This window comes from Podarcis pityusensis (genome assembly GCF_964106645.2).
Source record: "Podarcis pityusensis genome assembly, chromosome: 5".
Classification (NCBI taxonomy): domain Eukaryota; kingdom Metazoa; phylum Chordata; class Lepidosauria; order Squamata; family Lacertidae; genus Podarcis; species Podarcis pityusensis.
The window spans coordinates 81,488,192-81,508,794 of NC_138032.1; the positions used below are offsets into that span (position 1 = coordinate 81,488,192).

A 20,603-nucleotide genomic window follows, 5' to 3' on the forward strand; every position below is an offset into this window, starting at 1 on the left:
AGTAGGCAGGCTTGTAAACATTTCTGTGGACTTGTAATCCCCCCCCCCCCCGGACTTATTGCAAGGCTGAAGTATTGTTTTCTGGCTTGGAAGATGTGGAATAAGCAAAGCAATGAGGAAGGAAGTATCATCATAAGGAGCAGGAATTGCCTACACAGAAGAAGAGGTTGGAGAAGTCCCTTTCTGGAATTTACTTCTTGTATTTTACAGGAGTCTATACAACACTAGGGACCTCAACAGTTTCTCAGTGATATCATCCTGAAGGCAATTTGGGGGTGGTGTCATATGGGGGGTGGGGGTGGGGAATACTTAGCTAATACAAAGATTACAGTTGGAACGCTGCAGCTGCTATGAAGCACTGAAGTTAAAGATATATGTTATTCATCTTCATGATACAGGATAGGTGTTTCATTCTGATTTGAGAGAATACACAGAAGAGAAACCCTACTGCTATTTCCTAACTTTTTCATTTTGCAGGATTTAAACATACCAGTGCTTTCGCAATCGTATTTTTGATTGCAGTGCCGTTTTAGACTGTAAACCCCTTGGGATAGTAGGAACCTGTCGATCCCGGTTCTTTGTAAAGCACCATATACAGTGTGGTGGCTCTATAGAAATAAGCAACAATAACATCTTCAACTTTCCTGAAACTGAAACAAAGAAGATGATCGTGGAGCTTTTCAAATTGGCTGGCTCATCACCGCTCCATCCATGTCATCATTGGGTAGCAGTCTAGCAGGGCGTTCCTTAACTGGGCAGTGTGGATTTTGTCTCTGGTCTCTACAATGCAGGTGACCTGGAAAACAACAGCAATAAACATCATTTAAACCAGTGGGATTATTCCCAGTTTTCTCATCCGCAGAAACTTTGCCACTATAAAATGGTTGGACTTTGGTTCAGTCCACCATGTTTGAAGCACCCACATACAGTGATATCACTCTAGGAAACCTTTTTCTCCCCAAATACCACATTCCACCATGAGCAGCATTCTAGGGGTCACACACCATTGCTGGGCGGTGCTCTAGGCAAACTGATGGAGAAACAGATGTGAATCTTTCCTTTGTGCAGCTGGCTACATTTCAACCATGCAAAAGTCAGAAGTGTCTGGATGGGCATGCGTGCACACAAACACACACCTCCACACAGGTGAGTGGGAGCCATTGCAGTTCCAGAGGACATTCTGTCCAGGCAAAAGCACAGGGCAGGGCTGGTGAGGAATGCTGCTTGAGGGAGGAGGCGTGGCCCAGGGAGAGTCTGGAGGGTTGGATGGAAAGACTTGGGGGGCACCCTACCCCTGCCTTTGGCTATAACAACTGCTCCCCCAGAGTGCAACGTTCCTAGACAGAGCAGCTGGAAGATAACAGTTGTCTTCTGAAAGCATCGTGAGTTGCTGATTCTTCAGTAAATACCCAAAGACTCCATTAAAGTCTTGCTTCTAAGGCCCGCTTTCATTTTCTCCAGTTCTCTTAGGAAACGTCAGATCAGGTATATGTTTGCTGTTATGAAGAAATTCTTGATAACACAGACAAGCAGGATCCATCAAGTAGAAAGGAAGTTAGACTCTGTTCTTAAGAGCCAGTTCCCATGACCAGAAATTGGGTTTTTATTTTTATCTGTGTGCCACTGTTGCCAACCAATTGAAGGCAAATGTTGGCGTGGTTGACGGTTTCTCTTTCAGCAAAAATACCAGGCAAGTCTGCAGTGACAGGTGTGATTGCTCTGTATTTTGCCCCACAGATGATCTTGGGATCATAGGAGATTGTTCAGTTCTAGGTCTGACTCCTGGCAATACTTTTTCTTGGCACACAGAGCAGGGCTAAGTCTTGGTGAGCCCTGCCTCGTTTTACAGGAAACTTCATCCCTGCTTTAAGCCCTGCCGTGTGCCCAGAGGGCAGGTTTCCTTGGGGTTAAAATGGCCAACATATAGGAGGTGAAAGGACTTCACCTGTGTTATAGGATATTTTTAAATTCAAAAGCCAGGCCGGCTGAATTTTTTTGTTGCTGGGGAAAAAAAAGACATTTAAATAATAGCTATCGCACACCTGCACTGAGGAATGTCAGGCTAAACAAAGGGGTGCAGATTAAGAGAGTTGCAGAACTGGCAAGCTCCCCTTATAAAAACAATAAATGAGGGCTGGGAAACAACTCGTGCGGAACGCTTTGGAGCGCCCCACCCAGCCATTTGGCAAGAAGCCATCGTCCACATGGAGCACATGTGTTTGCTGTTGCCTAAAAAAGTCCCCATCTGGCATCTGCAATATTCCGACTGCGTGCAGCTTTCAAGGCATTCAAGACAACGATGTGACGCATCTTGATGCACGCAGCTCACACATATATTCAAATTCTGTTGAGAGCTCCATGTTGCAAGGCAAAGGGGAGGCTGTCCACTCACAACTCCTCCCCTGCCTTCACCCATTTGTTCCATTTTTCTTCCAGCTTGGGGAGACCTGACAGGAGGGAATGCTGGAGAAATCAGCAGGCAAGAAAGACTCAACTCTCCCACTCTCATCCTCAGTGACTCTCCCCACAAATGCTGCTACTACACCTAGCAAATGTGTGTTTGGGAAAGGTGTTTCACCCAGGCAATGCAAAACCCCACTTTTTGTTACTCAGCTGAAGAAAGCAAGTGGCAAAGGATGTCTGGGCAAGAATTGAGGCCTGAAAGAATGCACCCCCCTCTCATGCAATGAAGTGGTACCCACATTCTGGCCCCAAGTAGTCAAGTCACCTCTGCTATTTTTAATAGGCCAAGAGGGGCAGGTGTCAAGAGGGCAAGTGGCTGGGCATATGGCTGCTAGCACCTTGTGTACACCAGGTGACTGCATAAGCTGAAACTGATCCCACCACACATCCTTGGCATTGGATACTTCATCTGGAACTGCAGAATCAAGGTCACTCTGCAGTTAGACTTTACCCTCCAAATGTGTTGCCAGTTGGTCACAGTGGGTCTCTGCATGCTTCAGAGGTTGCTTCCCCACTAGTTACTAGAGGATGCCAGGCAAGCTGCAAAATGAGCCTTCTTTGCAGCCCACATCGCCACATGGTAAGCATGATTATGTGCACTAGCCAGCATTCAGTTGGCTTCAGAGTGTGTTTTGCGCCATTGGGGCTCTAGTCTTCGTGCAGCTTGCTTTATAGTCAGAAGCTCCCCAGGATATCAAGGAGCCACTCAGACTCCACGGGGCAAGAGAGGATGCTTGGGAGTGATTGTGTCAACTGCCCATTTCATCTTGCCATGCCATAGCAAAGCCAGGGTTCCAGCAGGATCGTTGGCATCTCCTCTGGAAGACCCCCCAAGAGCATGCAGGATTGCTTCAGGTTCCACAAGTGTCCAAAGACAGGTGATCTGAACACCCACCAGATTTACAGGGGCAAAGTGCTGCTACAGTTCCAAAGTTAACGACATTACATGGTCCAGCCATGACAAAGGAGTTCATTGCTGCCCCCATGCCTTCAATCTCCATCCCTCATATTGATGTGTTGGAACAGTGACTACTTGAGAATCAGGATAGGAACCAAATGTATAGGTCTCCACCCCAGATGGTGGTCAGCTTCCCCACTCCAACTATACCTTCCCCTGCTGCTCCCACTAAAACTGGGGCAACATCTTCCTAACTCTCTGCTGCCTACCCAGCCAGGCGCATCCTAGGACCATCATCTGAGATCGCTGTATACAGCTGGGTGATTTGGACCACATTGTGTTCACATTCTTCCCATCATTAGATGGGAAACAACATCTCTATGGAGAATGGCTATGATGTAGCATCTGTAATTCATCCAGTTCTTTTATTTGATAAAGTAGATCATATGTCCTTCACCTATGAAGACATGCAAGCTGTACATGAGACCATCAAGGAAATTACAGCTGGAAAACTGATACAGTATAGAGACTCACTTCTAAACAGGCATAACAGCTCAACTGAATTTACAAATTATCTTAACCCTTACCTGGTTTAGATTGAATGTATTTTGGCAGTGCTACAACACACTAGTTGGCAAGCGAGACACAGTATATGGTTTGGCTGGCTTGCAAAACATAATAGGCTAAAAACTACTGCCAGCCGGTTGCCTGTGAGCCCCCTGTAAACACTGGACATGTTATTGTGACCTCATAGAATTTCATGAACACTCAGGAGGGAAGTTGTCAAGGAAACTGCTGACAAGATGCAGAAGTAAAAAGTGCACTTCACTTAGGAAAAAACCTTCACACAGAACCTAGGAACAGGGTAGCTGCGAGCTGTTGACATGAAGATAGAGTTATTGGGATGTGGAGTCAGAAAGAGAGAGAGCTTTTCAGCTGAATGCAGCGTAGTGTCCAGAGGCAGGCTGTCATAAGAAAGGGAGGCTGAGGAGGGGCAGGACTGTGGAGGGGGCAGTAATCTGAGGACAGGCTAGGCCAGGGCATGGAGAAAGGGATATAGAAATACTAATCCCAGGAACTATGCATGGCTTGAAATGGGGAATTGGTGACCAGGCCTGTGTAAATTCTGCAACTCTTTAAAAAGCATGGAATGTGGAATCAGGTGCAGGATTCACAAAGTGTGTGACAGACATGTCAGGTGCCTCCAGCCAAAGATCTATCTGGTTCTGTTACCAATCAATTTTGAAAGATTCCACACCTTCCTTACTGTTGCAGCTCCTTACTATGTGCAGATCTTTTCTCTATCCCCCTGAAAAGAGTGACAGTCTGGAAGTGCCCAGAACAACCATTTTTCTAGAGTGGTGTGCACAAAATCTTGTTAAACTGTAAGGATTTTTATTTCAACTATTCATATACATTGTATTGTCCCATTTAACTTATGCCCCACCCCCTTTTCCAACAAAATTATACATTTTAAAATGAAAGCATGTGGCAGCTGGGAGGCAAAAGTCTGTTTTTCTTGAAACCGGGTACTTTTCTGTAAAGATAATCTGTTCTCTAGCAAGCCGAGTGAATTTCCAATGTATGTTTTAATGTATTCTATGTATCTCTGCTGGCTATGAAAGTTCCAAAAATCTGGAATCAATTGGGAGCTTCAGCTATAAATATTCTTGTATTGCGTTTTACCAGCGAAACATAATTGGAGCACTGGGGATTATTAAAATTGTCCAGAGCTGGCCAAAGTAGCCGAATAAATGCTATATGTAAAAGAAAGCAAAACCATCCCATCAGTATTTCACTAAGCAACCACGTGAGCCAGGAAATGCTCAGCTCTCCATGAGTGAATGTATAATGTTCAAGCAAAAGTTGGCTAACGAGTTCAGATTTACCCTACTGCGCTGCCTAGCAAGGCTTGGAGCCAGTATGAACCACCCAGCACTGTTGATGCTCAATCTCCATTCATTTAAATGAGTACATTGGATTCGCAGCAGTTCTGGGTGGATGGAACCGTTCACTCGTGAAACGTTGCACTTTATGCAGCTATCATGTTTGTCGTGGCCGTACTCACATTCCATAGAAATTGTATAAAGTGAGCTAAAGGGACACACATTACTAAAAACATAGGGATTCGCTCCAGGAAGTCCTACTTGGTCAATGCTCCCTGACACATGCATTCACAGAGCTGCCCCTTTGTCAAAATCCATCTAAGGCCATGGTCATCATCTTGTGACAGGGAATTCCATAAGCTAATGATGTACTCTGAAAAAGAGGTACTTTCTTTTATTTTTCCTGAATCTACTACAAACCAATTTCACTGGATCTCCAGTTCTAGTGTTATCTAACCCACTCCTATGGGTTAGAGTAACTGCTCACTTAAAAGGATCTCAAATATTAGGGGTTAGGGAAGAACTCTACTGAAGACCCTGGGAAGCTACTGCCTGTCAAAACATCTGCCATTTGGGTTAGATTGTCCAGTGATATGACTGTATGTGGCAGTTTCATACTCAGTCACAACTAAGTCTGTGCAGGATTGCCATAATGAAAGGTTTTTCCTTACCTCGCTGGTGAACAGATCAGACGCCACGTACATGTGTTCTTGTTTTATGTCCAAAACTCTAGAACAAAGAGATTGTATGTGAGATCACAGCAGATCTAGTCATAGTTGTATGCTCTTTGTGCGGAAAGTAATTTTCTTTCTTTTTTTTAGCATCTGCCAATTAGCGGAAAGGAGGGCAAAAATCAAGGAAAGCATCAGAGTCTTAAGAGTCATGGGTCATTTTCTTAATTTGGTCTCCTATCTCTCTCAGCCATGCTGACTATCTGCCTGTACTCATGAAAACATGAATGAACAGCATCCTTGCAGCATTGCATGGAGAGATCATAAACTTTGATTCTTCCAGCTTGTGCTAGAATGGTTGCCTGCTAAAGTCTTCAGATTGAATCCACAGATACTTTCCGGCCAGCAGCTTGGGGGCTCTGTGTGTGTGTGTGTGTGTGTGTGTGTGTAGAAAGAGAGAGCGAGAAATCATTGCTGGAAGGGAAGGATATGACTGACAGGCTGAAGCTCTTTACTGTTCCTGATCTCTCTCATTTTTCACTTGTTATTGTACTTCTTCATTCATTTGCATTATATACGGCAGGGAATACACCTGCTGCCTTTGAGTGCACCTGGTTTATATTCTAGTGGTATCTAGAAAGTATATAGAGCAGGTTTGCAAGCCTGAGGCCCACTCACCCCAAGGACAAAATAACACCTGAAAAAGTTACAAGAATCTCAAAAGAGACGCCTGAGTCCAGATGCAATTCAGATGTAACACCAAATCATGGCTGAGTGTTACATGAATGAGCAATGAAGAGATTTGGAATCGTGTATTCCTACCTCCTCTATTCTTTCAGTGAAATATAGCTCAAAAGAAAACAATAAACCCATTCTTTCATCTTTCCATGTGACTTTATCCCCCCCCCCCAATAATAAACATAAAATGAATGTCAGCAGTCCATTCTCTTCCTGGTTATCATTCTAGGCTACCTTGTTTCCTCCCGAGCCAAGATCGCCAGTAGCTTTGAAATATCGCCTGGACAGTCAGAGATCAGAATGGAGAATTTGCAGACCCTGTTGTCCAATGTAAGGGCACGATCTATGCACTGCCTCATCAGTGAGAGCTCCAGGTTACCACTGCACACTGCAACAGCCACTCTGGAAAACGAGTAAGATCACCAGAAATTCATTACTATACAAAAGAAGTCCTTTCATCATGTTTTATATCACTGCTAAAATGTACAGTATGTTATTGCTTTTCCCCATCCATTACAGCTGCCTTTTGCATAGATTACAAAGCAAATGATATTCATTTGATATCTGTCAATTCAAGCCAGGTCTCTGAAATAGTCTATTGTTTATATGTCTATTTATTTATTTATTTATTTATTTATTTTAAAAGACGAAAGGAAACAATGGAGTCACAATGTTTCTCTTCTTTTAACTATCTGTCAAAGACATTTGTTTCTGGTCAATGAGCTTCAAACGTCAATTCTGACACCCCGCTCCAGGGTCAGGATGGTGGAAAATTACTTTGCTTTAGATTCACTTCTGCAGGTTTAAACAGCTCAGAAAAAGGTCCCCCTTCTTCCCCTGCTACCGAAGGGGGGTTCAGCGATTTTAAATGATGAAAGTTGATCCTTTAAAAGTGATTTTTAAGGCTCTAGTTTGCGTTGTCTTTGCTTTGTTCTAACTACGAGGAAACGGAAGGGTGACTTCCTGTTTAAACCTTCCCGTTTCAGTACCAAATTAGGGTTAATTTTTAAGTCCAAATTCCTTTTTATTTCGCCAGTTCTTATTTGAAGTCCAAATATTCAATGTTCCAGTACTCACGGTTGGTTGTTTTAAATGCCAAATTGTCCCAGGAAAAAGGCAGCGCTCTCCGGCAATGACTATGCGGCTTCGCTCCACAGAAAAAGCAATTGACTCACAGCACCGCGCCACTTCCCCCTCTTCACTTCGGAGCCCGTTTGTGGGTTCCTTTGCGGGTTGGGGGGGCGCTAAGGGTGCCCGCCGAGTCCCACGGTCACAGGCTTCATCCGCCTGTGATTTCCAGAAGGGTCCCCGCTACGCCGCAGTGGAAAAGACCCGTTTCATGCGGAGCTGGTCCCTCCAGTTCGGAGGGAGTCCGCCATTGCCCGTGGCGCCACCCCGGAAGTTGTTTATATGTCATTTTTAGAACAGACATCCATGAACAAAATCAACCAAGAGTACTATCACATCAGCCATTTACACCCCAGGAAAACTGTTTTGAATGGCAGGCTTGGTTCTTCCCCAGTAGAGCATCTGTTCATGTTCAAAATTAGGCCGACTCACAAGTAGCTTGCATGTTGTGCTTTGTGGAGCAAACTTATTGCAGTCCAGCAATTGGCAGGATCAAACTGTCACAAGCCGATGAGGGGACAAGAAGAGATCACTTGTCTCTCCTTCCAGAAAGGAACTTGGGGGCGGGAAGGTGCTTTTAAATAAGGTATGCTAAGAAAGGGCAGTGAGGTGGCAGAGTTACAGGGGTATGCTACTCCTGGAATAGAAAGTTAAGGATGGAGGCATCAGTATTGCTAACACTACATTATCCTGGCTCGTCATACAAAGATGGGCTCCCGAGAGAATACTAATGTCATTCAAGAGACTGAAAAGTGGGTTTGAGATGAATCATCATCTGGGCCTCAAACTTCCTTTTAGCTGTGCTTGGCCATTGGCTCAAGTAGAACACCATTTTTACTGAGTAGTGGAAGTCTCTGTAAGGTATAAGCTAAAGTGCTTTAACTGTGGCATGGGCTTGATTTTACTGAAACCCAAGTATTATTTCTGGCAAGCTTAGCTCCTGCCTTCACCCAGTATTGCTTCACTGAAGCTAAGAAAAGAAGCAACACAGAACAGCTGAAGTCACTTCTAATACCTTCAAAACAGGGGGTCCTTTGGTCCTGGATGTGTTCCACCCAAAAGTAGTGGATAATCTGGGACGCACAATGAGAGAGGCTTTGCATCTAAGAAACACAGTTCTCTTTTCCTTCCTCATATTTCCGTACCTTTTACCCTTTAACTCTGGCAACTTCCCAGTGACCAGAGCTGCAAGGCCAATGGATCCTTCTGCATCGACCGTGGCTCGTTCGTATTCCAGCAACCTCAGCATGGCAATCAGAATGTCCTCTTCTCTGAAGAGTGAGAGGAACAGGGTCAAACAGAGGACTGCTTATGCACACATCACTTGATTTCTCATATTTCTTTTCCCCCAAAGCATTTCACTGGGCATGACAGGAAGTGGCAGCACAACAAGGCAACTAGTCACTGTATGTGTGTGTGTGTGTCTGTCTATGTTTATGTCAAAAAGCATATCCATCAATTTTATGTTGCACAAATGCTGTTTTACCTTACCCATCCTGGTCCCCGTTTGTCCATGCTACCACTTAATTCTGTTGGCTGTGGCAACACATATGACTGTCATTGATGTCACCAAATGACTGTAAACCCAAATGCTGTGGCATCCTGGATGTCAAAAAAGGCCACAAAAAAGGTGACTGCAGGAGCCAGCCTCACTGAGGGATTCCAGGCCTCTTTCTTATTACATAGTGACTTATGATGCCTTTCCAACCCAAATGAATCTTTCACTCTTCATATCATATTAAGTACATTTTGTGCTCAGGGGCTTTTGTTGTGGTGGTGGTTGTTGGGTTTGTTTTAAGTTAAATGCCTCTTGGAATCCCTTGAAAGTGCTCTAGGAAGTGACCATACCAGACAATAGTTGTCCTTGATTTACTCATTTGCTGTACTCACCTCACTGTTACAACCTTATCAACAAATTTCCCAGTCAGCTGCAACGAGTTGGTGCCAAAACAAGGTCCGCTCACATCTGTAGGTTGAAGCAACACATTTTAAAAAAGCAGGGGGGGGGCAGGTAGTAAATTATTTTTCCTGCTAATTGTAAGTGAAAGATTTTTTAAAAAAATACTTGGCCATTTTGCAGCTTATAACACGGCAAAGAGCACCTGAACACCTACCTTACCTACACAGATAACAGCAGAAAAACAAAACAGGATAACTTAGTGTCTCCTTTTCAATGGAATGGGAACATATGTAAAGTAGAAAAGATGCCAAAGTCTCTGACCTCTGTAAAACTGATGGTTACTGCGGGTCTGATCTTCTACCGGGTGACCAATCTTTAACGATTGCTGCAACACAGGGAAACTCTCCGATTCTACACCCTGAGAAAGACAAACCCAATTTAAATGATGGTTTAGCATTTCGGTTTAGTTTTCAAACATGCACCCTAACATTCTATGTCTCAGTCAACTGCTCTCAACCATGTTCTCCTGTGCCAAAGAGGTACAGTCTTGAGTTTCTCTGGCAGTGTGTTATGACCAAGCAAAGTGACACAGAAATTCAATCCTTGTACAAGACCTAGTTTTCACAAAGGCAGCAAAGCTATGACTGTCTTTTACCACTTCAGATTGCCGGTGGAAGATTCAGATGATTGAATACGACTTCATGTGGAACAATTCCGTGCATACAGAGAACAAATGTGTCAGAGAGAAAATTAGGCAAGAACCCATACCCTCAGCATCCAGTTTTTTAGATGAAGAGGAATAGTTGCATGGGAAAGAGGATTCAGTCATGTGAACTCCCAAGTTCAAAGTAGTACAATACAGTCACCTTTATCACCTCAGTGATAACTAGGCCAGAATAACCCATGAGACTTAACCTAACAAACACAAACTGCAAAAGCATCCTACCAGAAAGGATTCGTTAGGTGGTCATGGGCAACAAAGTTCATCCTTGCCTCTTTCATGCCATCCAAATCTAAGAATCCTGAGCTGAACAATGTGATCAACTTACATTATGTGTCTTATCCATTTTAGCCTGCAGGTGGGGACATGGAAAGTCTGGGTGCTTTTTTCATATAAAAAACTCTCCAAGAATATAAAATATAGCTGGGCACAGACTGCCTCTGAAGGTCTAAAGCTCCATTTAGATGGCACGACACAATTTCCATTGATGGTCCTGTCCTCTATGACAGGAGCAGCAGCATTCTTGTAGCAGTTCAGATAGGGTTGCTATGCTGACCACACAGGCCTTGCTTTTCATCTGCAACTAGGCAACCCAGTAGCCAGTGTGAATTATACAGAGAGGCAGGGCTACAGACATCTCTCTTCTCATAAGAGTACAACTCTTCTCATAAATAAGTAAGATACAACTCTTACCCTGACAAACTGCACCCAAGCCATACTTTCACCAAATCATTGTGAAACCAATTCTTTGTACCTGTGCAAATCTAGGTTATGATCCATCAAAGGTAAGGTAAGCACTTTCATGTTCCATTGATCTATCTGTAGTTTGGAGCTTTAGTTCAGTTTTAATCTTGTAAGCTGCCGTGAGATCTCCTTTGATGAGGTAAGAAATTATGAAACCTACTAAAGAGGATTGGCAGCTGAAGTTGATGGAATCTGCTGCATTGGCAACTAGTAAAATTAGAAATCAAGATGAGGCAGAATTTAAGGAGGACTGGAAAATATTTGTAGATTATTGTTTAAAAATATTGCGAACATGTTAAAAATGCAAGTAGCTTCGGAATAAGAACGACAGTAACATTTAAAATTGAAAATATTGTGGAGAAGATAAGGTATAGAATAACAATAATATGCAGCATTATTTGGAAAATTAAGGAAACCATAGAGGGGTGGGGGAGTCCAAAGTCACTTGAAAATGTTGTAGGTTCTTTTGAACTATATAAATATTTTTTTTAAAAAAGAAATTACAAAACCAAATAATAATGGGAACGATTTATGCAGGGGCCAGGTCTCTTCAATTGAAACCAACATGGCCAAACTTTTTCACTAGATGGTGCACTTTGTTTTAAGTGGGTTGGCTTAACCCTTACAGGTAGCAGGCCAAGTTCTGATTGTAGGGTAAAATTTCCCTCAGCTGGTTTCTTAAAACACACACGAGAGAGAGAGAGAGAGAGAGAGAGAGAGAGAGAGAGAGAGAGAGAGAAACCTCTTTCACCTTGAACCACCTCAGGGGATTTTTGAACAGATAGGCGTTCTGCACATTTCACTTGTGGGACCAGAAATCACAAGCATAAATTGGATGCGTATCCATTTGAGTCCCAGACTGATAAAAATGTGAGAGAGATATAAAAAATACAGTAATACTCCTCATATTAATGATAATAAGTGTGTGTGTCTTGGAATGTGTTTTGAACTCTCATTCCTGTCTCTCCTCACTACATTGTTTTCAGTGAGATACACATTTGCTGCATGCACTACCCTCCATACATTTTGACGCAATGAATCACGCATAAATACCTTTTTCTGAAGCATGGCTAAAGATAGATTGGCTCATGTGATTTGAAGAGCAAAAGCTGAAGCTTTCGGTGCCATTTGCCAGGAAGCTCCTTGGGTGTGCTTTTCTACTTAACTCCTTTATCAAAGCCCAATGTCTTTCTGTTTAGTTATTGATTCAGGTAGGTGGCCGTGTTGGTCTGACGCAGTCGAAATAAATTAAAAAATTAAAAATTGTCCAGTAGCACCTTAGAGGTTAACTAAGTTTGTTCTGGGTATAAGCTTTTGTGTGCATGCACACATCTTCAGATACCAAGAATAATATCTGAAGAAGTGTGCATGCACACAAAAGCTTATACCCAGAGCAAATTTAGTTGGTCTCTAAGGTGCTACTGGACAATTTTTTAATTTGCTTAGTTATTGTTAGTTTCAACAAGCTGGTTTACCGCTACTAGAGTCCAAACCAAAATACAGCCAAGTACAGCTTTCAAAATGCATACGTGCAGGAGCTAAATCTATATAGATGCTTACAATCACAGAAATATGTTCGTTCAGGTGTTTCAGTGCAGCAGCTGAGCCTGCTAGCAGTCCACAGTGGGCCCCTGCCGGGAATATCACTGCATCCAGTTTTGGCACCTGTTCGTAGATCTCCAGTCCCATGGTCCCCAGCCCTGATAGATAGACAGAACTGTCTTCTCTGCAAAAGCAAGCAGAGGGAAAATATTTGCTCATCAGCAATGAACAATACCTTCATTATTTGCTGTGATAAAATAGATAAGGGTTAACCTTCATGAGCACGTTGCTAAAGCAGCTGCAGGTTCTGTTGGAATGCAAAAAATAATAATAATATCTCTCATTGCTTATATATTTAGTTTGTATGTATAATTTATGGCTTTTGTTCATAGAATCATAGAATTGTAGAGTTGGAAGGGACCTCAAGGGTCATCTAGTCCAACCCCCACGATGCAGGAATCTCAGCTACTATATCATACATTACTGATGGCCATCCAACCTCTACTTAAAATCCTCCAAGGAAAGAGAGTCCACCACCTTCTTTGCTTTTATTTTTGAATATTTTGTTCATGAATGAATAAGCTGTACAAGGATATAAGGCACTGAGCACACTGGAAAATTATCTTTTCCCTATAATACAGCAAATGGTTTGGTGACACCTTGAAGACTAATTTTTTAGGAACACAAATCCTAAAGTGAGGGTGCAGCACCCAAGTGCAGCTGGATCTCTTGAAGTATTCCACAGTGCAAAGTTTCCTCCCTTTACCCCATTTCTAGATCTAGAGTAACTCAGATAGGACTAAGGACTGGATGGAATCTGGGAGGTTCACACAGGCTTCTGAGTTGCTGAAATCTCTTGATGAGGCTTCCAGACACACCCAGATCAGGAGGTGAAAGGCCTCTGCACCATCATTCAGGGAAACAAAGTGCCCTACATATTTTAGACGTTTAGTAAATTTAAGATAATTTAACAAAGCACATGCCATCGTTAATGGTGAAGGCAAATACATTTCTTTTTAACAGCAGCCATAGCAGATTATATGATCTCAGTGTGGGTTTAATGGTCTAGACTCGAGAAGATACCTGCTTGCTCTAACTTGGTGGTACAACCCAGCTGTTTCAAAGCCTCATTTTTAGGATTCCTCTCCACCACCCCACCTCCTTTTTTTGCTTACTGCCTTAAATGCATGGCAGTGTTATTGCATCGGACAAATTTCATGTGACAAATGTCACACACACACTCTTAAAACTAACATATGCATCACTTGCTGCAAATGACTTGAGCTAGCTGAAATCATCATCTACAGCTAGGAGGCAGACAAGACTACGGTAGCAGAAGGGTTACAGAGGGCACATCTGTACTCCAAACTGGTATTTGTTCTTTACAAGTGTAGCTGTCATGTCCCCCCCCCCCCCCGCCCAAAACAAGAATCCTGGGAGTTTTTGATGAGTCGGCTGAGAATCAACATTAGAGATCCCTTTGCCGCCTTGTAGTCCAAATAGTTCCCAGGATATTCTAAGGAAAGGACATAACTATTAAATCAGATTAAGTCTGTAATGTACATTTTTCCTCTCAGAGAGCTGAGAGGGCTATTCTAGTTGTTGTTGTTTTTCCAGCAAAAACCAGCTATGGCTTGGCAGGAATCTCTGGGTTATTCTGCTATTGATCTCCTTTCTCTTCTGCTTTCTGCTCTCATTCAAAATGCAAGAAATGGCATCGGATCTCTTTCCTAATCTGCTATAAGGGCAAAGTCAGTTTAGCATTCTGGACAGCAAGGAATTTACAGGAAACTACAGCTTTTCAGTTTAGCTCTTTGCAGAAACGCAGTGCAGACCAACATGGAATAAGTCTTTCCATGACCCAAAGCCAACTTCTGATACCTTAACTTCTGACTTGGAGGACCTCCCTGAAGGCTACAAAGAAGTTTTAAGGCAGCCCAAATCCTAACTAAAAAACTCCTTCAGTCAGCAAGCAATTTATGAGTAAACCGAAGGAAACAAAGTTTAAAGTGGGGGCAGCAATATCAGATCAGGAAGAAGTGGGGAGAGCTAATTATAAGAATTATTTTTATTTGATTCGTTAACCTGCAGGATGACAAATTAATGGAAATGTTGTACCAAATAGCATTTGGAAGCTGTTGTTCCATTGGCCTCATCAGTGGATACAGCAAGCAGAGATCCAGAATGCTTGACGCTTATGGCTGGCAAGAAAGAAAATACTCTAGTTCCAAGGTATCTCAACAGTTATTGTGATGCTGCGGCCAATACATGTGTTCTATTTTCCACTCAGAGAATTACAGAAACAAATGGACTTTTCTACTTTTAGCCAAGGAAATAATGTGCAACACTGGAAATGTTCCATTACTCATATTCCTACCTAGGGAGGACTTATCTGCAGTGTTCTTGTAGTGATGATGATGCACAAGATGTAGCCCATCTTTTCCCCATCACCACATATGGTAAGGCTCAAGCTGTGTTTCCGACAAGATCTTTATAGTGATGTTGCTATAAAAGGTCATCCTGAGTGTTGTGGTTATTATCTGTTAAATATCCACTTACTCTTCGAGATACAAGTAGCCGTTTTCCTGTGCCAGCCTCTTGGCGTGCATCTGAGCATCTCTCGCTGTAGAGCCATAGGAAATGACCATGGCACCATACTCGCGGCACATTTTAACTCTGGCTGGCAAGGTGCTGGTGGACATGATGACAAACACTGGGATTTGGTGCTCTGAGGCATGATATGCTACTGCCATGGAGAAGTTAGTGTCCGAGGCAACGATCACACCTTTCCTTTGCTGATCCTGCAACACAAACCATCAAACCATAGGACACTGGTTAGCAATTAGTTTTACGGGGAGGTCGCAATTAGAAAGTGGTAGGCCAGAGAATGTGGACTTGCCCACTTTTTGGCTATGCCTACTGCTGGCACGCAGCTCCTGGAGTAGTGGCAGTACAATCTACCAGCCAATAAAGTTTGGCCACCTCTGGCTTAAAGGTTGCCAGCTGCTGGTTCCTATCAGAGGACCATAATGCTTCTCACAGGAGCTCCCTGGTCTGGGAGCACAGGCTGCACACTGGCAGAAGGCTACAGAACAGAGGAGGAGTGCCCATCTTCAAGCCAGAGGGTTGGCCCTGTAAGAATCTGAAGTTCTCTACAAGGGGGTGGAGCCTAGAAGAAGCAGTCTGGAGGAAGAAACTTACAAGGCCTCAATCTGCTCTCAACCTTTGCTGGAGCAAGTTGCCTGTGTGTCCCTGAAATGCCTATGGGATCTGGCATCAGACCAGACCATGACAGTGGGGCTTACACATTGCAAACCATGGTTCAAATCCCCATTTAACTACGAATCATTTTTTGGAAGACCCTCTTAGCTTGGCTGATTTTGTCCAAAGGTCAAATACAGAGGTGGTGGGTTTTTTAAGGGACGGGGAGAGAAGCATTCTCTTTCTGGCCAACTTACTTCACAGGGTTGTTTATAAATTGAGTGAAGAACCACTTCACTCTGATGCTCAGATTTTGCTCCACTTGTTTTCCTACCTGTTGCAAAGACACCAGAAGGTAAAGCACACCCCGCTCCTTCACAGATCCTGTGTACTGAAGGAACTCTTTCTTTAGATATATGTCCATTCCATACTGCTTTGAAAGCCTAGAATACTGAAAACAATGGAACATTCTGGAGTTAATTTGATCTCTGCCCCTTTCCAAACCACAAAACGTCTATGGGGTTTTTGTTTTTTAAGTGAATTTGTTGTGCTAGGGTGAAAGAAAGACTGCATTAATTCACTTTAATTGTGCAAACCTAAGGTTCCAGTATGCGCTCGAATTCTTCCTGCAAAATACTGACAGTCTGGAGGCTCCCATACTGAGCAGAAACCCCTGTGAGATAATGAGAAACATTGCTAACAGATGCCCAACCTGTATAAGCAAAGCTAAAGGAAGGCATTTTGTTTGGGCTAAGTTGCCTTCATCTTTGCCTTGTGCGCAGAAGTTTAAAGCAAGGCCACAATCCATATGTTATACTAAAGCCAGTGGGGCACCGATAAAGTAAATAACTTCTAGGATGCATTGCATTTTAACTAGCGTTGTGAAACAAGTCGCTTATCATACCGTACAAGGCGTTTTCTGGACTCCACACTGAATTTTGAATGCTGCTGCACTGATATCTTCAAATCGAATAAACTTGTTGTAGGCTGGCAGGCTACTTCTTTCTGGACGAACAACCGGATCTCTTAGCAATTCCTCGTTATGGCTGATTATCTTCATTTCCCATGTCTTCACTCCCCCATTTAGGTAATCTTCTTCACCAAAATCTTTCAGTCTTTCAGGATTGATGGTGGGTGGCCGCTGCCCAATGAGACCATTTCCTACTGGCCCCTCCTTACAGCACCGAAGTTCACAGTGTGCAGGGGCATCCAATTTTCTCACTATACATTCATCTCTATGGAGAAAAGGGAAAGAGAAACATCTGCCTTATGAAACAAGCAGAGTTAGAAACCACACCTGAGTACAGATGCCTGTACTTGCATTCTACAATGGCAGTGTAAAACTGGAACAGGATGGGAAAACCCTTTACACAGGAAAAAGCAGAGGAATGTGGTAGAGACAATTGAGAACAATATTTTTTCAAACAAAAACTATTCCAATATATTTTTTCATTTACTCCTTCACATTCTGATACCTGCTAGGTGAAAAACAGAATTCTGGGGAAAGTGCCAGGAATGGCAAACTGACCAAATCTGCCAGTCCAATGGGATTTCTTGGGACTGATCCAAAAAAACAAAAAAATATCCACAGAAAAGACATTCAGATACCCATTTTGGGTACAAAGATATGTGTTACAGAAGTTCGAGAGCAACATTTTAGAACTGAAACCACTGCAACGGTAAACTTTTATTTAACCCCTTCACACCCAGGACCCATGTGGAGCAGAATGGAATTGCCCTGGACATTTCAGAATGCCAACTTCTGAGCTAACCAAATTAGCCACATAGTGACTTGATGAAATTGATGCAGTAAGCCACAAAACTTCCACTGAAATCAAGTGGAGAGATTGCCATCCCAAGAAATATATTGTATGGTGGAAAAATAGTTGGAACTGCCAATTCCTGAGCTAGGCAAAGCAACCAAATTCACCAGTCATATTAAGCCAAATGCAAATCAAACACAAAGCCACAAAATGTCCACACAAACCTCACTCTACCATTCTGGGTACAGTAAGAAGTGTCAGCAACAGTTGAGAACAGTATTTTAGAACTCAAAGAATCCTTTTTATTAGCCCCTTCATGCCCTAAACCTGCTTGGAACAGCCCAGAAGGCAAGCTTTCAAAACAACAACAACAACAGTAGTTGTACCCTGCCCATTTGACTGGGTGGCTCTCATCAAACCAACCAGCTAGTTCAACCAACTAAAATAGTGACTAGATGTGATTGATGCAGTAAGCCACAAAATATCCACAGAAGCCACACCCTGATACCCATTCCAAGCATGAAATGGTATCCCAGAAAAATGACCTCAAACATCAACCTCCAAGCTATCCAAACCAATAAAATCCACAGGTCAAACATGGCTATATGGTATTGGTTGAATAAGCTGCAAAAAATCCAGAGCAACCATGTTCTGATACTCATTCCAGGCAATAAACAATATTCCAGAAAAATAGCTCAAAAAGCCAACTTTTAACTCATCCAATAGGACCCAATAGGAATGGTGTATTAAGCCTCAAAATGCCCATAGAAGCCATGTTCTGGTGCCCATTCTGGGAACAATGGGATGTGAGACTGTTGAGAATAACATTTTAGAACTCAAAGAATCCAAACAGTGTACTTTTCATTAATCCATTCACGGCCAGATCCCATCCAGTTCAGAACAGGATGACCATGAACTGCTTGGAACACCAGGTTCCAATCTAAGGAAACCTACTAGAAAGGTTGAAGCAGAAAACCACAAAACATCAATTAAAGCCACACTCCATTACCTGTTCAAGGCACTAAATGGTATTCCAGGGAAATGACCTGGAATTTTTATAGTCACAAAATAGCTGCAGAAACCACATTCTGGTACAGTGGTACCTCGGGTTACATACGCTTCAGGTTACTTATGCTTCAGGTTACAGACTCCGCTAACCCAGAAATAGTACCTCAGGTTAAGAACTTTGCTTCAGGATGAGAACAGAAATCGTGCTCCGGCGGTGCGGCGGCAGCAGGAGGCCCCATTAGCTAAAGTGGTGCGTCAGGTTAAGAACAGTTTCAGGTTAAGAACAGACCTCCGGAACGAATTAAGTACTTAACCCGAGGTACCACTGTATCTGTTTCAGAGCATAAATAGTGTTCTAAAACAGCAGTCCAGAAGCATATTTCTGAGCTGTTCAAACCAGCCAAATTCACCAGGTATAATGAGACAGACAGATACAGTAAATCACAAATCTTCCTCAGAAATCACATTCTGTGGCTCATTCAAGAGAAAGGGTGTGTGTTGGTTCCTTAAGAGTGCTAAGTTCCTTGTTGGAACCTAGAGAGCTAACCAACCATTGAAAATTTAGGGGTTTTGTACTAATGTTAGTCAATGCATTCTAATGGAGAAGGTTGGAGGGGCTAATTCCAATAATTCCAATATTTCTATTCTATTGTTTCTTCCCATAGTTTCCTGCCTATTTCCATTTTGTTTATTCTGCTTAATTGAAAGGTGAAAGATTATAATCCTGGTGAGCTATAGCTAAACTGGTCATCCTTGTTTGTATCCTGCCTTAAAGTTATATCATTTTGTCTGTGTAGCAACCATTCTTTAGCAGGAGATGTTGATTAGATTTCACTGGTAACTAGATTACATGGGCTGATCTTTATACAAGGTATTAGGAGCTCAATATGTCTCCTCAATGCCTTCCAGGACACGTTTGAGATCAGTCTGGGACCAGGGTCAAGAAAGTTCATAGTGGGGATCTCCTGTCATATTAAGTTATGCCAACCTTTTTACTCATGCCAAGATCCACAGTAATAAACCACAGAAAAATATCAGATCGACACACAACAGAAATAGTAGCCAAGTCTCTGTCTTCCCAGTGTTCAAGCTCAGTTTACTAGCCCTCATCTGGTCCACCACTGCACCCAGACCATGTTCCAGGTCATATACGACCTCCCCTGAGTCAGATGTTATGGAGAAGTATAGTTGTGTGATGCCACTGTGAACTGAATAAGCCACAAAAACGTCCTCAGAAACCACATTTGGATAACCAATTCAGGGCACTCCATGGCATTCTGGAAATACAGCCAGGTGCGCAAACTTCTATGCTAGCTGAACTAACCCAATTTACCAGTCACATGAAAGCAAATGATGCCTTAAGCCACAAAACTTCCGCAGAAACCAAGTTTGGATTAATGGTGTCCCAGAAAAATAGCCCACTTCTGAGTTATCCTAACAAACCCAGGTCAAAAGTCACATTGAGCCAGATGGGGGTAATACAGTAAGCCACAAAACATCTAATAACTGATAACATCCAAATGAACCGACCTGGACCCTGCAATCAGGGTCTTCAAGTGCCCCTCTTCAAGTGCTTCCTTCACCAGAGGTCTGAAGGGCAGCAACACGATAAAAGGCCTTTTCTGTGGTGGCTCCCTGCTTGTGGAATGCTCTCCCCAGGGAGGCTCGCCTGGCGCCTTTGTTACATATGTTGGCTAATTAAACCATCTATGACCTTTTAAACTCTGGGAGGGTATTGTTTCCGTTTGTTGTTCTGGTATGTTTTATATCTATAGCTCTAGCTATAGAAATCTGCCCTGTGATCGTCTGATAAAAGGTATTATAGAAATTTAATTAATTGATGACGATGTTCTGGACCATTTCCCCAGAATACCTTTTATTGCCAAGAATGGGAATTGGAACATGGTTTCTGTGGACATTCTGTGTCTTACTGTATAAGC

The 20,603-nt window shown here is 42.9% G+C and overlaps 1 protein-coding gene across 10 annotated transcripts in view; it reads right to left on the minus strand.

Moving 5' to 3' along the window:
- SRR (serine racemase) overlaps positions 1-20,603 on the minus strand; it is a 58,383-nt gene that overhangs the window by 2,090 nt on the left and 35,690 nt on the right. For 8 of the 10 annotated variants that reach the window (XM_081006254.1, XM_081006249.1, XM_081006253.1 and 5 more), the window contains 10 exons: positions 16,797-17,127; positions 16,227-16,343; positions 15,251-15,492; positions 12,710-12,875; positions 10,006-10,102; positions 9,675-9,750; positions 8,930-9,055; positions 6,891-7,058; positions 5,919-5,976; positions 51-796 (listed from right to left, as the gene is read on the minus strand). In XM_081006254.1, the coding sequence (XP_080862380.1) occupies positions 698-796; positions 5,919-5,976; positions 6,891-7,058; positions 8,930-9,055; positions 9,675-9,750; positions 10,006-10,102; positions 12,710-12,875; positions 15,251-15,492; positions 16,227-16,343; positions 16,797-16,952 (1,305 nt within the window). In that variant the 5' untranslated portion in view covers positions 16,953-17,127 and the 3' untranslated portion in view covers positions 51-697. Of the gene's footprint in view, positions 1-50; positions 797-5,918; positions 5,977-6,890; positions 7,059-8,929; positions 9,056-9,674; positions 9,751-10,005; positions 10,103-12,709; positions 12,876-15,250; positions 15,493-16,226; positions 16,344-16,796; positions 17,128-20,603 lie in introns of those variants that run through there. The other 2 variants (XR_013986619.1, XM_081006251.1) reach the window with 2 other exon arrangements.